At 38.7% G+C, this 16,637-nt stretch overlaps 2 protein-coding genes and 1 pseudogene across 2 annotated transcripts; all 3 read left to right on the top strand.

The window, feature by feature from the left end:
• The first annotated feature begins 961 nt into the window (after nucleotides 1-961).
• Nucleotides 962-1,888, top strand: LOC131415742 (olfactory receptor 8S1-like). The gene has a single exon (XM_058557563.1). It carries the CDS (start codon nucleotides 1,073-1,075, stop codon nucleotides 1,886-1,888), a length of 816 nt encoding a protein of 271 aa, XP_058413546.1. The 5' UTR covers nucleotides 962-1,072.
• Nucleotides 1,889-5,063: 3,175 nt separating this feature from the next.
• On the top strand, nucleotides 5,064-12,393 carry LOC131415547 (olfactory receptor 8S1-like; annotated as a pseudogene).
• A 2,861-nt stretch (nucleotides 12,394-15,254) lies between these two features.
• LOC131415546 (olfactory receptor 8S1-like) lies at nucleotides 15,255-16,246 on the top strand. The gene is given in 2 exon segments (XM_058557394.1): nucleotides 15,255-15,771; nucleotides 15,774-16,246. Coding segments are annotated over 2 exon segments (990 nt in total).
• The last annotated feature ends 391 nt before the right edge of the window (nucleotides 16,247-16,637 follow it).

Here is a 16,637-nt window from a genome sequence, read left to right as displayed (position 1 = left end):
CTTTCCTTCTGAGAAACATCTCCTTCAGTAACTTCAAGGTATTTAATCCTTGGACGCTTCAATGTGATTCCAAATGCCAAACTGCCTTTCAGTTGGTAAATGGGAAAAGAAGAGCATCTATCTTTAGTGATTTCAAAATGAATTTATTACACCCTTTCAGTAAGAAACAGGAACAGTAAGGGAAAGAACACTTTTAACTCTGATAGAGGATTATCCTGCATGAGGATATTATTTGTTTTAGGCTACAATTATAATCTCAGATAACAATGATGATTATTATATTAAGTAATACTGCACAGATTTTTAAAATGCACTTTACATATGTTATCATATTTAATTCTCGTAACAACCCTAACAGAATAATATATTGTTATCCGATTTTTCAGCAAGGAAGCAGAAGTCCAGGACAGTTACATAACATGCACAGGATGGAGCTGGGATGTGATTCTGTCTTATGCAAACGCCTACATCCTTGGTCACAACAACATTTGCCTACCTATACTCTAAGCTCTAGCTATTAAGAAATACCCATGTTTCACCAAACATGCCTCACTACTTCTCAATCCTGATCCTCCGGCTACACAGCTACCTCAGTCTAAATGTGCTTCTGGTCCATGACTCCATAGAAAAATCATAAGTTTTGCTCAAATAACTTCAATATGATGACATTAGTGACTTTTTGTATAAATCAGTCTTTGAGCTCCCATTCTGCTTACTCACACGTGATTTAATTTCTTGTCTTTGTTTCTGTGTTCTTCTTTGAGCTATGACTTTTTAAATTATAGGCATAATATCCATATTTATGTTCTAAGTGACTGACGCAAAACCTGGCCCATAATTTCTGGATGATTGTTATATTAAAAGAGAATCAATGCAATGTGAAAATGGGTTGCAGGATAATAGAAAATTCACTGCCACGTTTTTCTATATCATTTTTAGAGATCAGTCTTTTCAAGTGGCCTTTGGGAACCACAGCACCATCACGGAGTTCATCCTCCTCGGACTGTCTGTCAACCCCCACATTGAGGCTCTGCTCTTTGTGGTCTTCCTGGGGATTTACCTCCTGACCCTCATGGGGAATCTGACAATGCTGCTGGTGATCAGGGTTGATTTTCACCTCCATACCCCCATGTACTTCTTCCTGAGTCACCTCTCTTTCTTGGATCTCTGCTTCTCTTCAGTCACTGTACCCAAGATGCTGGAGAACCTCCTGTCTCAGAGGAAAACCATCTCAGTAGAGGGCTGCCTGGCTCAGGTCTTCTTTATGTTCATCACTGCAGGGACTGAGGACTTTCTGCTCTCAGTGATGGCCTATGACCGCTATGCTGCCATCTGCCACCCTCTGCTCTATAGCCAGATGATAAGTAAACAGCGGTGTATGCAGCTTGTGTGGGGCTCATGGGGACTGGGATTTCTGGATGCACTCATCAATGTCCCTCTGGCAATGAAAATGGACTTCTGTCATTCTCATACCATCCCACATTACAGCTGTGAGCTACCCTCTCTCTTCTCTCTGTCTTGCTCTGATGTCTCCACCAACCTCATTGTCATGCTTTGCTCAATCATCCCACATGGACTTGTAACTTCCCTCTCAATCTTCTTCTCTTATGCCTGCATTTTCTCCACCATCCTGAACATTACCTCCACCTCCAGCAGGAGCAAAGCTTTTTCCACCTGCTCCTCTCACCTCACCACAGTGATCATGTTCTATGGCTCCGGTCTTCTCCGCTATCTCATACCGACCTCAGGATCCTCCCTGGAGTTGATCTTCTCTGTGCAGTACAGTGTGGTTACTCCCATGTTGAATCCTCTCATCTACAGTCTGAAGAACAAGGAGGTAAAGGCAGCTCTGAAAAGAACACTGGAAAAGTACTTACAATGTTTTTAGTGGCAGAATAAAAAAAGCGGATGATGGGTAATTGGAAAGGAAATGCGTGTGGCAAGACATTGAGGGAGTTGACATTAAGAATGATCTGACTGCTCATGAAGTCAATTTGGCAAAAAAAAAAAAAAAAAAAAAGCCTAGAAAGAAGCACAGAGCTATTACAGAGTGGATCATTCAGTTCAATACCTTCAGAGGCAAAGGAATGGTTTAAATATATTATTTTCATTTCTTCTCATGTATATATATGTTAAGGTTGATATGGGGTAAATTATCATTACTTGTAGTTGAATTTTGGAAAAGTGCTGAAGATCTTAGTCTTTCTAAGTAAATAAGTACCTGAATCTTTGGAGGAGAAAAGTCATAGTGAGTTCACAAAGGCGTCAGTAATGGGTTCTGGTTAGAGTTGCGGGAAGAGAAATGGGTAAGTCACCGTTAACGGGACTGAAGACTTCCCAAATGTTTGCTCTTACAGGGAAGCATAGCAGACCTGCTTGTTCCCATTTTCTGGGTTTAAAAAGGGCCCCCAGCCTCAGGTAGTGGCACACTCTTAGGAAAACAGGACATGAAAGAACAGGAGTACCAGGGCAATGCAGAACTGCTGGGTGCCCTAATTTAACAACGGATCTGAGGTAATCACTTGACCAGTGACAATCTGGATGTACAGCGGAAGAGCTGAAGTTCTCTTCAGAATTCAGAATTCCACCATAAGGCTTAAAATTGAGACTTTGGAGGAAAGGAATGTGTGACAATCTTTCCAAATAAGTAGATATAGGTTAGGTTCTGGACGGAATTGAAAAATAGGACATGTTCGATGACCTCTGCCTTTCCTTTGTGGATCTTTCCCAATCCTTGATTCCCCTGCTCGCACCTAAGTGTCCAAGCCACGTTTCCTCCCTGCAGGAATCTTGCATTTTCATAGCTACCCAGATGAGTAGTAACAATTTACTGAAAGCTAATTTTCCTAAATGTCCTTTTCTTAAAGACAAATTTGTAAATTAATACATTCTTTTAGACTCTATGCTAAAAACATTTCAAATTAGTATAAAAGAACAATAGTTGAGACTCTTCAGTATTTGGAGATATTTTCCTCTTTTGTCTTTGGGGAATTTAAGATTAATCAATTGGTCCAAAAATATTTTTGCCTTGAGATCATAATTTTAATATATATATTGATAGACCATCTTTAATATAAAGTTCATCTAATATACATTTTGAAATTCATTGCTTCCATTTTTGCTACTTTTGTTCATATTTGTATTATTCATATACATATTCATTCATATACATATTACACAGTAGGAAAATATAGATCAATTAGCACGTGCTCTATATTTATTTCTGAACAGTAAGGTATTTCTCTATCGACAGCAAGTGTGACAGTATGGAATGGACATAATAAGGCATTTATTGTTCCCTGTTAATGTTTTGCTATATTCAAAACAAAAGGTTAAGTAGATCATAATCTTTAACATGAGCCAACATTTTCTAATTTTAAAGAAATAGAATTTAGATTATCAAAAGTGTACCTACAGAGAAATGATTTCCATGTTTCCTGCTTTTACAAATTCCTATACGTATAAGTAGTTTTCTTGGTGTCCCTTTTACTTGGCTTCAGGGAGGGGTATCACTCTTCTCTCCCCCACAAGAAGGCAAGGAAATGTTTATCCATCAAAAGTAGATGGATAAACCACTATTTCCCCACAGAGAGAAAGCATCAAGACTCCCTCTCCCCTCTCTACTCCTCTAGAATTTCTTTTATGTGTTGTTAAGTGTATGTTGGGGCAGTGGTTCCAGTAGCAGATCTATTCTACCACCTGTTAGTAAGAAAAGTGCCTGCTACAGTTGTTGGTAGTTGCATTTAAAATGAGGAAACTTGGGCTGGCCCAGTGGTGTAGCGGTTAAGTGCGCGAGCTCCGCTCCAGCAGCCCAGGGTTCACAGGTTCAGATCCCAGGCACGCACCGACACAAAGCTTGTCAAGCCATGCTGTGGTGGCATCCCATATAAAGTAGAGGAAGATGGGCACGGATGTTAGCCCAGGGCCAATATTCCTCAGCAAAAAGAGGAGGATTGGCATCGGATGTTAGCTCAGGGCTAATATTCCTCACAAAAAAAATAAAATAAAATAAAGTGAGGAAATTTAACTTCAGTTCCACTGGGAGCCCTATTACTAATTCCAACTCAGCAGGAAAATTCCCATTGACATATTTTATATTATATTATTTTGCATCTTTACGCTTAATAAAACATACAACATGTACAATTTTATATCTAGATTTCTACTTTTATTTACATTCTAAGTACTTTTTGTGTTAATGAAAATCTTTTATAAATATCAGTTTTAATTACTCTAATAATCCCTTAAGCATGTATTTTAAAGTGTTCTTAGCAATTTCCCATAATTGAATATATTTTATTATTACACTACTATAATTTATTTCTCCACATTAGAATAATGCAGTTCAAGGTAGCACAAAACTGAGAGTTTTTAAAATTACAATGTATTAAATATCTTATAAAAAAGTTTTTTGGTATTTATAATTATTGTGAGAATTGGAAATAATAGATCAATGCATATGATATTTGTTAAGTTTCATAACATATTTCAGCAGATTGTTTTGGAAAATATTTCACTTATCACTTTACTATGATGCCACTAATATGTGCAAATCCCTCTAACTCACCACTATAACCCATATTAGATATACTGCTTTCAAAATATTTTACTTGTCTGATAGGTAAATTGGTACTACTACAGATGGCACTACTGACAGCAACAATATTACATATTTGTTTACTAATTGTCTTTGATCTAACTAGTTTGTTCATCTATTTTGCCCATTGATACGTTGCAGTTGATTGTTTTCTTATCAAATTAACTGCTATAATGACATAATATAGTGAATGTGTCCTATCATAGCTGATTCCAACTTGTAGACTTTCTTGGAATCTCTTCTCATTTATGAGGTTTCTTGTTTGATACAGAAATATTAATGTTTATGTAATCAAATTTGCTGAAATTTTCTTATGTAGATCATATTTTCCCTAAATTTAGAAAATAATTTCATTAATATGAGGCAAGTAATTATATCAAACATGTTTGGAAATTTTAATTTGTCCAGGACTTAGTTAAATATTTTACATCCACCATTCCATTAATTGCTGACATTGTTTATTACTATGTATGAGGTAAGTTTGATCAATCCCATTATGTAGATGAAACACTGAGGTGAAAAGACCTTAAAAAAATCCTCAGCAACCTATATTAAATGGCAGCTTGAATTCTACAGGCCTTATTCTTAACTATCATCACAAACAGAAAAACCGAAATAAATTAATGCCATTTATTTATGTAAATAATAACTTGCTCCAGCTTTCTGCAGACACACACACACACACACCCCTATTCAGAGGGAACTCATCATCCTTCATGCATGTATGGGCGTATATGGTTCTACATGCATGGATGACCATTTTCAGTTTAAGAGGCTACAAGGGGGCTCTGCAATCTAGAAACTTCATTTTCTCACATAATCTTTATTCAGGTCATCAGGATTTGGGTTATGGGAAAGTCTTTGAGAATGGAATCATGGATATAGAACTGATAAGTAAGGGCTCAGGAGTCACACTTGCTGGGTAATTAAGTCTGGGCTGGACTTTGCATTATCAGGTACCAAGCAACTATGAATTAGCCAAGATTGGGAATCAAGCTAGGGCACCACAATGAATCCTGGAAGTTACAGCTAGCATACACATTCAAGTATTTCTCGGCATGAAATTCTTTCAGGCATTCATCTTGCTTACCTTTCTAGAGATTTTGGCCTGTTCTGGGATACACATCCATCCTAGTAACGCTCTTCAGGGCAGGCCCAAGGGTCTACACTGAGTCCCAACCACTCTTTTTCCCCCTTGTCATCTCTGCAGTCTTGAAGCTCTGCCTATTGCAGGAATTACCTGCCCTCCTTTCTGAGTGAAAGCACCTACAGTAACAGCAAAGCGAAGACAGGCTCCACTACAAATATTTCTAAACATCCAATTTGCCTTCTAACTTGGACCGTGAGCAGAGGAGGGCAGCTACTGTGAATGATTTCAGTGTGATTTTCTTACACCTCTCTTGATAAAGGCATATAACATAATAACAACAAAGACAGTACTAGCAGCAACAACTTTGGTCTTCGATAGTGTTTCACCCTATGTGAGAATTTAGGTGACATTTTCTAGACTTACAATCTCAAATAATAATAATAATAACAGATATTTAGGAGTAGGCACTTTTGAAGGTATTTATACATAATTACATATTTAATTTAAAAATTCTCTTTGGTGCTTTTACTATCTGCATTTTATACACAAAGATATGAGACACAGACCTTCATGTATCTTGTACAAAGTCATACAGCTAATTAGTGGTAGACCTGGGATTTGAACTGAGTCTGACACAGGAGCCCACATGTTTAGCCCCTGCTCTATGACACCCACTTATTCCCTAGGCATCAGCTGTTCAGAACTACCCGTGTTTTAACAAACTTAGCTTGATTTTTCTCAATCCTGAGTCTTTGAATGCATTGTTCATGCAAAATAGATGTTTCTCAAAAACATATTTTCCAAGAGCAATCTTATACTTTCTTAAAAACTTCGCATAAGTTTCCTCAATGTAATATCATTACTAACCCTAGTTAAATTACAATTTGTGCTCCCATTGCACTAATTACACTGTTTTTAAGTCCTTCTCTTCATATCCACATTCTTCAATGGAGTGGGAACTTTTCTTGCAAGTTTGATGTTTATAATACAGTTTTGTTGTCTATAATCACTGTACTGCGTATTACGTCTCCAGGACTTAGTTATCTACTAGTTGCAAGTATGTAACCTTAAACAACATCTCTCCCATTCCGCTGCCCCCCAGCCTCTGGTAAGCACCATTTTACTTTCTGCTTTTACAATTTCAGGTTTTTTAAGATTCCACATATAAGAAATATCATATGGTATTTGTCTTTCTCTGTTTGACTTATCTCACTTAGCATAATGTCCTCAAGGTCCATCCATGTTGTTGCAAATGGCAGAATTTCCTTTTTTCTAGTGGTTGAATAGTATTCCGTTGTATATATATACACCACATTTTCTTTATCCATTCATCCATTGATAGACACTTAGGTTGTTTCCCTGTCTTGACTATCGTGAATAATGCTACTATAAACAAGGGAGTGCATATGTCTCTTGTATACCCCGTTTTCATTTCCTTTGAATAAATACCCAGAAGTGGAATTGCTGGATGGTATGGTAGTTCTGTTTTTAACTCTTTGAGGAACCTCTATATTGTTCTCCATAGTGGCTAAACCAGTTGACAATCCCACCAACAGTGCACAAGCATTCTCTTTTCACCACATCCTTGCCAAAGTTTATCACTTGTCTTCTGGATGATAGCCATTGTTAAAGGTGTCAGGTGATATCTCATTGTGGTTTTGATTTGCATTTCCCTGCAAAAGCAATATTGAGCAACTTTTCACATACCTGGTGGCCATTTGAATGTCTTCTTTGAAAAATGTCTATTTAGGTCATTGCCCATTTTTGTATCAGATTCCTTTTTGTTATTGAGTTGTATGAGTTCTTTATATATTTTGGATATTAACCACCTATCCAATACATGGTTGCAAAATTTTTCTCCGTTGTCAATTGCCTTTTCATTTTGTTGATTGTTTCTTTTGCTGTGCAGAAGCTTTTAAGTTTGATGTTGACTCACTTTTTGATTTTTTCTTTTCTTCTTGTGCTTTTGGTGTCGTATAAAAAAATCACTGCCAAGGCCAATGTCAAGAGCTTCTTTATGTTTTCTTCTAGGATTTTTATGGTTTCAGGTCTTATGTTTAAGTCTTTGATCCATTTTGAGTTAATTTTTGTGAGTGGTGTAGGACAGGGGTCCAATTTCTTTCTTCTATATGTGGTTATCCAGTCTCCCAACACTATTTGTTGAAGAGATTATCTTTTCTCCACTGGATGTTCCTGAGTCCCTTACCAAATATTAGTTGACCATTTATGTGGGCGTTTAATTCTAGTCTCTCTATTCTATTCCATTGGTCTATGTGTCTATTTTTTGCCAGTCCTATACTGTTTTAATTACTATACTTTTGTAGTATAGTTTGAAATCAGGAAGTGTGATGCCTCTGGTGCTGTTCTTCATTCTCAGGATTTCTTTGGTTATTCAGAGTCTTTTGTGGTTCCATACAAAGTTTAGTACTGTTTGTTCTATTTCTGTGAAAAATGCCATTGGAATTTTGATATGGGTTGCATTGAATCTATAGATAGCTTTGGGTAGCATAGACATTTGAACAATATTAACTGTTTCAATTGATGAACATGGATATTCTTCCATTTATTTATGTCGTCTTTGATTTCTTTCAGCCAATTTTTGTGTCCTATCATATGATCTATCCTGAAAAAGTTCTGGGTCCATTTCAGAAGAATGTGTATTGTGCCGCTGTGGGATTGAATGTTCTATAAATATCTGTTAGGTGCATTTGGTCTAATGTATGGTTCAAGTACATCATTTCCATGTTGATTTTCTCCCTGGATGACCTATCCATTGTTGAAAGTGGGGTATTGAAGGCCCTACTGTTATTATATTGTTTCCTATTTCTCTCTTCAGATCTGTTAGTATTTGCTTAATACATTTAGGTGAGCCGATGTTGAGTGTGTATGTATTCACAATTGTTATATTTTCTAGAGGAGTTGATCCCCTTATCATCATATAATGACCTTCCTTGTCTTTTGTTGCTTTTTTTGGCCTAAAGTCTATTTTTTCTGATGTAAATATAGCTACCTCCTGCTTTCTTTTGGCTTCCACTTGTGTAGAATATCTTTTTCTATCCCTTTACTTTGACTCTATGTGTGTCCTTAAATCTGAAAATGGGTCTCCTGTAGGCAGCATATGCTTGGGTCTGTTGTTTTTAATCCATCCAGACACTGTGCCTTTTGATTGGTGAATTCCATCCACTTATATTTACACCATTATTGATATATAAGGACTTTCTAATGCCATCTTATTAATTGCATTCTGACTGTTTTGTATTTCCATTGTTTCTTTTTCCCTCTGTCTCTGCATAAGTTTGAACTCTGGTTAGTTTCCATGGTAGTATACTGTGTTCCCCCTTTCTTTGTCTTTTGTCAATCTGCTCTAGGTTTTTGCTTTCTTGTTACCTTGAGAATTAAATAAAACATAGTTAAAACAGTCCATTTTAGGCTGATAGCAACTTATGGTTGAATTCCTATAAAGGCTTCACCCTTTTACTCCTCCCTTTTATATTATTGATGTTACAATTTACCTCTTCTTGTATCGTATATTCATTAGCAATTTATAGTAGCCATAATTATTTTTAATATTCTTTTCCTTTAATTTTTATACTTTAGTTGTGTGATTAACACACCATCCTAATATAGCATTATCTTTTTCTAATTCTGACTATTTTTCACCTTTACCAGTGTGTTATGTCCTTTCATATGTTTTCATGTCCCTAATTAGTGTCTTTTCATTTCATCTTGAATAACTCATTTCAGCATTTCTTGCAAGACAGGTGTAGTGGTGGTGAACTCCTTCAGCTTTTGTTTGTCAAGAAAACCTTTATTTCTCCTTCATAGCTGAAGGATAAGTTTGCCAGACAAAGTATTCTCAACTGGCAATTTTTATCTTTCAACAATTTGAATATGTTGTTCCGCTCTCTCCTGGGCTGTAGAATTCCTGCTGTGAAATTTGCTGATAACCTAATGGGGATTCCTTTGTAGGTTACTTTCCTTTTTTCTCTGCCTGCCTTTAAGATTCTTTCTTTGTCATTAATTTTTGACCATTTCATTATAATGTGTCTTGAAGAAGGTCTTTTTGCATTGAGATAATAGAGTGTTCTATTAGCTTCATGGACTTGTATGTCCAAGGTTTGGTTTGGGAAGTTCTCAGCTTTTATTACTTTAAGTAAACTCTCTGCACAATTCTCCTTCTCTTCTCCTTCTGGAACCCCAATTATTTGGATATTTCCTTTCTGGTGGGATCTGATAGCTCTTGTATGCTTTCTTCACTCTTTTAAAATCTTAGTTCCCTCTCCTCTTCTAACTATATTATTTCTATATTCCAAGTCACTTATTCTTTCTTCTTTCTGGTCTGCCCTGCTATAAATGCTGTCTACTGTATTCTTCATCTCATATTTTGAGCCCTCAGCTCCAGAATTTCTATTTGGTTCTTTTTTAAAATCTCAGTCTCTTTAGTAAAGAATCCCTTCTGTTCATTAATGTTATTCCTGATTCCAATGAATTGTCTTTTTGAGTTTTCTTATAGCTTGTTGACTTCCTTCATGACAGTTTTTCTTTATTAGTTAGATTGCAATATTCCATGGCTTTGAGTTCAGTTGCTGGAGAATTGTCATTTTCTTTTTGTGATGCCATATTTCCTTGATTTTTCATACTGTTTGTAGCTATGTGCTTCTGCTTTCACATTTGAAGTAGCAGATACCTCCTTAACTAAGATTTTGTATCTGACATGGTTCTTAAAATTCACCAGGCTGGTTATTAGAAACCTCTCTTTTGTATTCCAGAAAGTGGTGCTATAGCTCAAATGTGTGGTTTCTCCCTTGCTCACCAACCATGGCCTATATTCTGAGGGTGCTCCTTGTCTACCAGAGCTCACTCTGGCAGACACACTAGGGAGCATGCCCAAGGAGCCAGCAACAGAGTGGGGGGAGGTTTGGGTCTAACACTTAGTGAATTTGTGACTCCCACAGACCCAGTAGGGAAATCTCAGGGTAGCACTCCCAGAGGTAGGTGGGTGGCTTTCTGATGAGCACAATCTCTTTAAGGCCATTTGAAATTCTTGTCTGCCTCTTTCTCTATAACCTCCCTCTCCCTAATTGCAGAGCTTCCGCCTTAGTACTGCAGGTGCTGGTGGAGAGAAATGGATTTATTCACCTGCGTCCAGCCGAGCTGGAATAGCTGGGCTGTCTTTCACCGCTCTCCTCTTTGCCCAAGGGAGACGTCACCTCCGCAATATCAATCAGCCCCTTCAGCGCCTTCTTGGGGAGTGCCAAGAAAGTTTCTCTTACTGCCTGCACTGTGAACAGACTCACATCCACCGTGAACAAACTCATACATTTTTTCTCTTCTCTTTTTCTCCAATGGTGTGCTGGATTCTCCCTTTGGGAGGGATGGAATTCTACAAGTTCTTTCTCATGGGTAAGTGCCTGCCCAATTCAGCACTCACTCAATTCTTGCCCAGGATCAGCAAGAGGCATACAGGCAGTGTCCCTGTCTCTACTGATTCCACAACCCATATGGAGGTTTTCCTACCTCCTGCCTGCTGCACTAGCTGGTAAGACTCCTTTGGGTCCCCTGGAGGAAGGTGAAAAGTCTGAAAACCCCCCCAAAGATGATCTTGTTTGCACATGGATGTCTAATTCATTGATTAAAGTGGGGAGATTAAAAGGAGAAACGTCTTAAAACATTATGTTGCTGATGTCACCATGCATGGGAGCATTTGAAGAGCTTGGACCATATCTCAATTATCCCTATGTTCCAAGTGACTGACACAAAGTCTATGCCTTAGTAGAAAGCAAAAATCTTTGCTGAATAATAGTGATATTAAAAAAGAATCATTGCAATGAGAAAATTTCTTGGTGATAGTAGAACTTTGCTGCTATGCCTTCTCATATTATTTCTAGGGAGAGGCCTTTGTAAAGGGACTTCGGGAAACACAGCACCATCACAGAATTTACCTTCCTTGGACTCTCTGCTGACCCCCACTTTCAAGCTCGGCTCTTTGTGTAGTTCCTGGATATTTACCTGTTGATAATAATGGGGAATCTGATGATACTGCTGCTGATAAAGTTGATTCTCACCTCCACACACTCATATACTTCTTCCTGAGTCACTTCCCTTTCCTGGATCTTTGTTTATCTTCAGTCACCATGTCCAAGATGCTGAAAGACCTTCTTTCTGGGACACAATCTATTTCAGGAAGGGGCTGTCTGGCATAAGGCTTCTTTGCGTTTATCCCTGCAGGGACTGAGGGCTTTCTGCTCTCCATGATGGCCTATGACCATGATCCTGTCATCCGCCACCCTCTGCTCTATGGACAAATGATGAGGAAACCACTGTGTGTGCAGTTTGTGTGGGGCTCATGGGGCTTGGGTTTTTTGAACACACGTATAAACATCCTCTTAGCTGCCAACTTGGACTCTATGAGAACCATACCATCAGCCACTACAGCTGTGAGGTGCCCTCTCTCTTCCTTCTGTCCTGCTCTCATGTCTCTGCCACCCTCACAGTCCTGCTCTGCCCCAGCCTTCTACAAGCGATTGGGACCTTCTTCCCAATCATCTCTTCCTATGCCCACATTGTCTCTACCATCCAGAACATCAGCTTCACTACAGGCGGAAGCGAGGCCTTTGCCACTTGCTCCTCCCACATCATTGTGGTGAACCTCTTCTATGGATCCACACAATTGTGTTTCTTTTATACTTATTTAATTGACAAGTAAGAGTGATGAAAAAAAATTATGCCGGAACGGCCTGGTTTGACTGAAACCTGTAGCTCATTGCAAATAAATAAATGGAAATTTTGAGTTATATCATCATCTATTTGTACTTAAGATTTCAATAAACTTATTAAACAAACGCTTCCCTAAATACTCCCAAATTGGGGCGCTCAAACTGTAAAAGATTCCTGTGCAGAAATCTGAATAGATTTACAAAGAAATGGATTTCAACAGATAGTTTAGGCAATTTCTATGCTTGTTGATCTTTTTGGCTTTTTACTTGTTTGATCAACAAATTATTTCTATACAGCAAGTATAACTGGAATTGATGTTGCCTGAGAAGTTTCAGAGAGAAGATGTATCCCTTAGAATATCAATTGAAAACTATTCCTTTCCTGCTTGGGGAGCCAGGCAAATACCCCTTTGGCAACTCCCTCTATTTTCAACTCCCACTAGACTCAGAAGAGTTTAGACTTAATGATTATAGGTTGTTGCATCACCCAGTTGTTCCAAAGGCGACACCTAAGAGATCCTCTCTCATCCTTATAAAAATCAATGTTGAAAAACTTTCTTTACTACTGAATGTGACTTTAGGCTGTGACTATAGAGTATAAAAGCTGTTGCCCTCACCATGCCCTGGGCTGCCGAGGGCCAGGAATCAAACCAACCTGCAACTGCCTAAATATAGCATCTTGGTGGACTGGTTAAACCCAAATAATACTATGTGTGACTGAGACATGATATTAAAAACAAGGAAAACTAAAGAACAACAAGAAAAACCAAAGACCCTTTGAAAAAAGAAACTGCCCTATGGCTATTTAAATTTATTTGTGTAGAATTCAGTAAAACATGTCATCATCAATAGGATTTTATAAATTCTACCATGATGAAAGACTTGGAAGCCACTTTCTCCAGGTCATCGTCCTTCTTAGTAGATGAATCTAAATGAAATCTTGAAGCCAAATTGGAGAGATTACCTTACTGGACAGGATATACAGGTAATGTGTGTTCGGGCTGTGGCAAGAATTTTGAGGCTGTGTTTATGGCTAAGGAGTTAGTAAGTAAGGAATCAGAACCCAACCTTGGCTGGGCTTTGGACTTACCAGGAATGGCCAGGACCAGGAAATTGACTGCATCACCAAAATGGGTCCTATGGGTGACCCAAGGTCAGACTTTAGGGTAAAAGGCCAAAGCTGGAAGTCCTGATAAACAGCCAGCGTTGTAGGAAATGGAGCAATATTATAATCCAGACCTGAAGACTTATGAGAACCAGAGTTGAGGGACATGAGCACCATCTGGCCATGAAGGGGAAATTTGGGATATGAAGACTGAGGATGATGTCTCAAGGTGAAAGTCAGAAAGTTAATCTAAATACCCGTGCAACCGAGGAATACATTAAAGGATTGAATGTTCTATTCCTGTTTGAAACAGGCCTCTGAGTACGAGCAGAGAAAAGTTAGTGGGTGGAGCCTTCTCCTGTGGGGCAGGGATTAGCAGCAGTGGCTTCTTCTCACAGGAACTGGGAGCTCTGTGTCAAACTCTCACTGTCCTACAGGATGAATTCCCAAACTTGTTTCCTATACTGTCCGAAAGCATGGTCCAGAATGTGTAGTACTGGGCAGAGTCTTCTCTCTTGCTGCTAGAGCCAGGATACCCATTCAAGTATTCCCTGGCATGAGAATAGCCTTTCAGGTATTCTCCTTGCTTACTTTTCTAGAGATTCTGGCTTGTCCTAGGATACACATGCATCCTAGTAATGCTCTTCAGGGCAGGCCCAGGGGTCTACATTGAGTCCCAACCACTTTCTTTCACGCTTGTCATCTCTGCAGTCTTGTAGCTGTACCTATTGCAAGAATTACATGCCCTCTTTTCTGAGTGAAAGCATCCAAGGTAACAGCGAAGTGGAGACAGGCTCCACTCCAACATAATTCTAAACTTCTAATTTGCCTTCCAGCTTGGATTATGAGCAGAGGAGGGCAGCTACCGTGAATGATTTCAACATGATTTTCTTACACCTCTCTTGCTAAAGGCATATAAAGTAACAACAACAAAAGCAGCATTAGCAGCAACAAATTTGGTCTTTGATAGTGCTTCACCCTATGTGAGAATTCAGGTGATTTTTGCCTAGACTTACAATTTCAGATAAAATAATAATAATAATACATAGTTAAGTGCAGGTGCTTTAGAAGAACTTTATATATAATCTCACATTTAATACTAAAAACTTTGTGTGGTACTGTTATTATCTGCATTTATACATAAGGAAATTAAGGGAAAGAGGTTAATGTATCTCATAGAAAGTCATATAACTAATTACCAACAGAGCTGGGATTTGAACTTAGTCTGATGGCAGAGCCCACATGTTCAGCCACTGATTTCTGATGCCCATATGTTTTCTAGGCATCAGCTTTTCAGAACTACTCATGTTTTAACAAATATGGCTTGATTTTTCTCAGTCCTCAACCTTTGAACACATTGTTCATGCAAACTAAATATTTGTCAGAAACACATTTCCAAGAGCAATTACACACTTTCTTAAAAATTTTGTCAAATTCACTCAATGTAGTGTCAATATTGACTCTCACTAAATCACAATTTGAGCTCCCATTGTATTAATTACAGTTATATTTTGTCTTTATATCCATGTACTTCAATGGACAGTATTAAGAGCAGGTACCACATCTTAATCATCTTTTTATTTTAAGCGGTTGACACAAAACCTAGGTCATAATAGAAAGCAAAAAATGTTTACTGAATGGTAGCGATGTGAAAAGAGAATCAATGCAATGAGAAAATTCCTTGGAAGACAATAGACCTTTGGATCCCATGCCTTTTTTTATTATTTCCAGTGAAGACCTTTGTAAATGGCCTTGGGGAACCACAGCACCATCACGGAGTTCATCCTCCTCGGGCTGTCTACTGACCCCCACGTCGAGGCTCTGCTCTTTGTGCTGTTCCTGGAGATTTACCTCCTGACCATAATGGGAAACCTGATGCTGCTGCTGGTGATCAGGGCTGATTCCCACCACCACACACCCATGTACTTCTTTCTGAGTCACCTCTCTTTTGTTGATATCTGCTTCTCTTCAGTCACTGTGCCCAAGATGTTGGAGAATCTTCTGTCACAAAGGAAAACAATATCAGTAGAGGGCTTCTTGGCTCAGGCCTTCTTTGTGTGTGTTGCTGCAGGGACTGAAGCCTGTCTGCTCTCAGTGATGGCCTATGACCGCTATGTCGCTATCTGCCACCCACTGCTCTATGGACAGATCATGACTAAACAGCTGTATATGCAGCTTGTGTGGGGCTCATGGGGACTGGGCTTTCTGGACGCACTCATTAACATCTTCCTAGCTATGAACATGATCTTCTGCAAGGCCAAAATCATCCCCACTACGGCTGTGAGATGCCCTCTCACCTCCCTCTGTCCTGCTCTGACATTTCCAGAAACCTCATTGTCTTGCTCCGCTCCACTCTTCTACATGAGCTGGGAACCTTCCTTCTGGTCTTCTTATCCTATGCCCGCATTATCGCCACCATCCTGAGCATCAGATCCACCTCAGGCAGAAGCAAGACTTTCTCCACATGCTCCTCCCACCTCACTGCAGTGACATTGTACTACGGCTCAGGGTTTCTCTGCTATCTCATGCCAAATTCAGGTTCCCCCATGGAACTGATCTTCTCTGTGCAATATACAGTAGTCACTCCCATGCTGAATCCCCTCATTTACAGTCTGAAGAACAAGGAGGTGAAGACAGCTCTGAAAAGAACACTGGAAAAGTATTTACAATGTTTTGTGTGGCAGAATAGAGAGAGGATGATGGGTAATTGGAAAAGAAATGCATGTAGCAAGAGTTGACATTGAGGAGAACTTTATGACTGCTCATGATGTCAAATTTGGCAAAAAAAAGAATGCCTAGAAAGAAGCACAGAGTTGTTATAGAGTGGATCATTCAGTTCAATATCATTCAGAGGCAAATGAATGGGTTAAATACATTATTTTCATTTCTTCTCATGTATATTCACTAAGATTGATGGGGTAAATTGTCTATCATTATTTGTAGTTGAATTTTGCAAAAGTGCTGAAGGTCATAGTTTTTTTTTTTTAAGTAGGTAGTGCCTGAATCTTTGGAGGAGAAAACTTGTAATGAGGCATCAGTAATGAGTTCTGGTTAGAGTTGAAGGAAGAGTAATGAGTGAGTCACCATAATGGGGTTGAAGCCTTCTCAAACGTTTGCTCTTATGGGGAG

The sequence above is a fragment of the Diceros bicornis genome, chromosome 17 (genome assembly GCF_020826845.1).
Source record: "Diceros bicornis minor isolate mBicDic1 chromosome 17, mDicBic1.mat.cur, whole genome shotgun sequence".
NCBI lineage: Eukaryota > Metazoa > Chordata > Mammalia > Perissodactyla > Rhinocerotidae > Diceros > Diceros bicornis.
Note: the sequence above shows the minus strand (reverse complement) of the source record. Positions and strands in the feature narration are given on the sequence as shown.

Bases quoted from the DNA above. Each gene is read 5' to 3' on its own strand.
- LOC131415742 (XM_058557563.1), top strand. From the start codon at position 1,073: ATGGGGAATCTGACAATGCTGCTGGTGATCAGGGTTGATTTTCACCTC.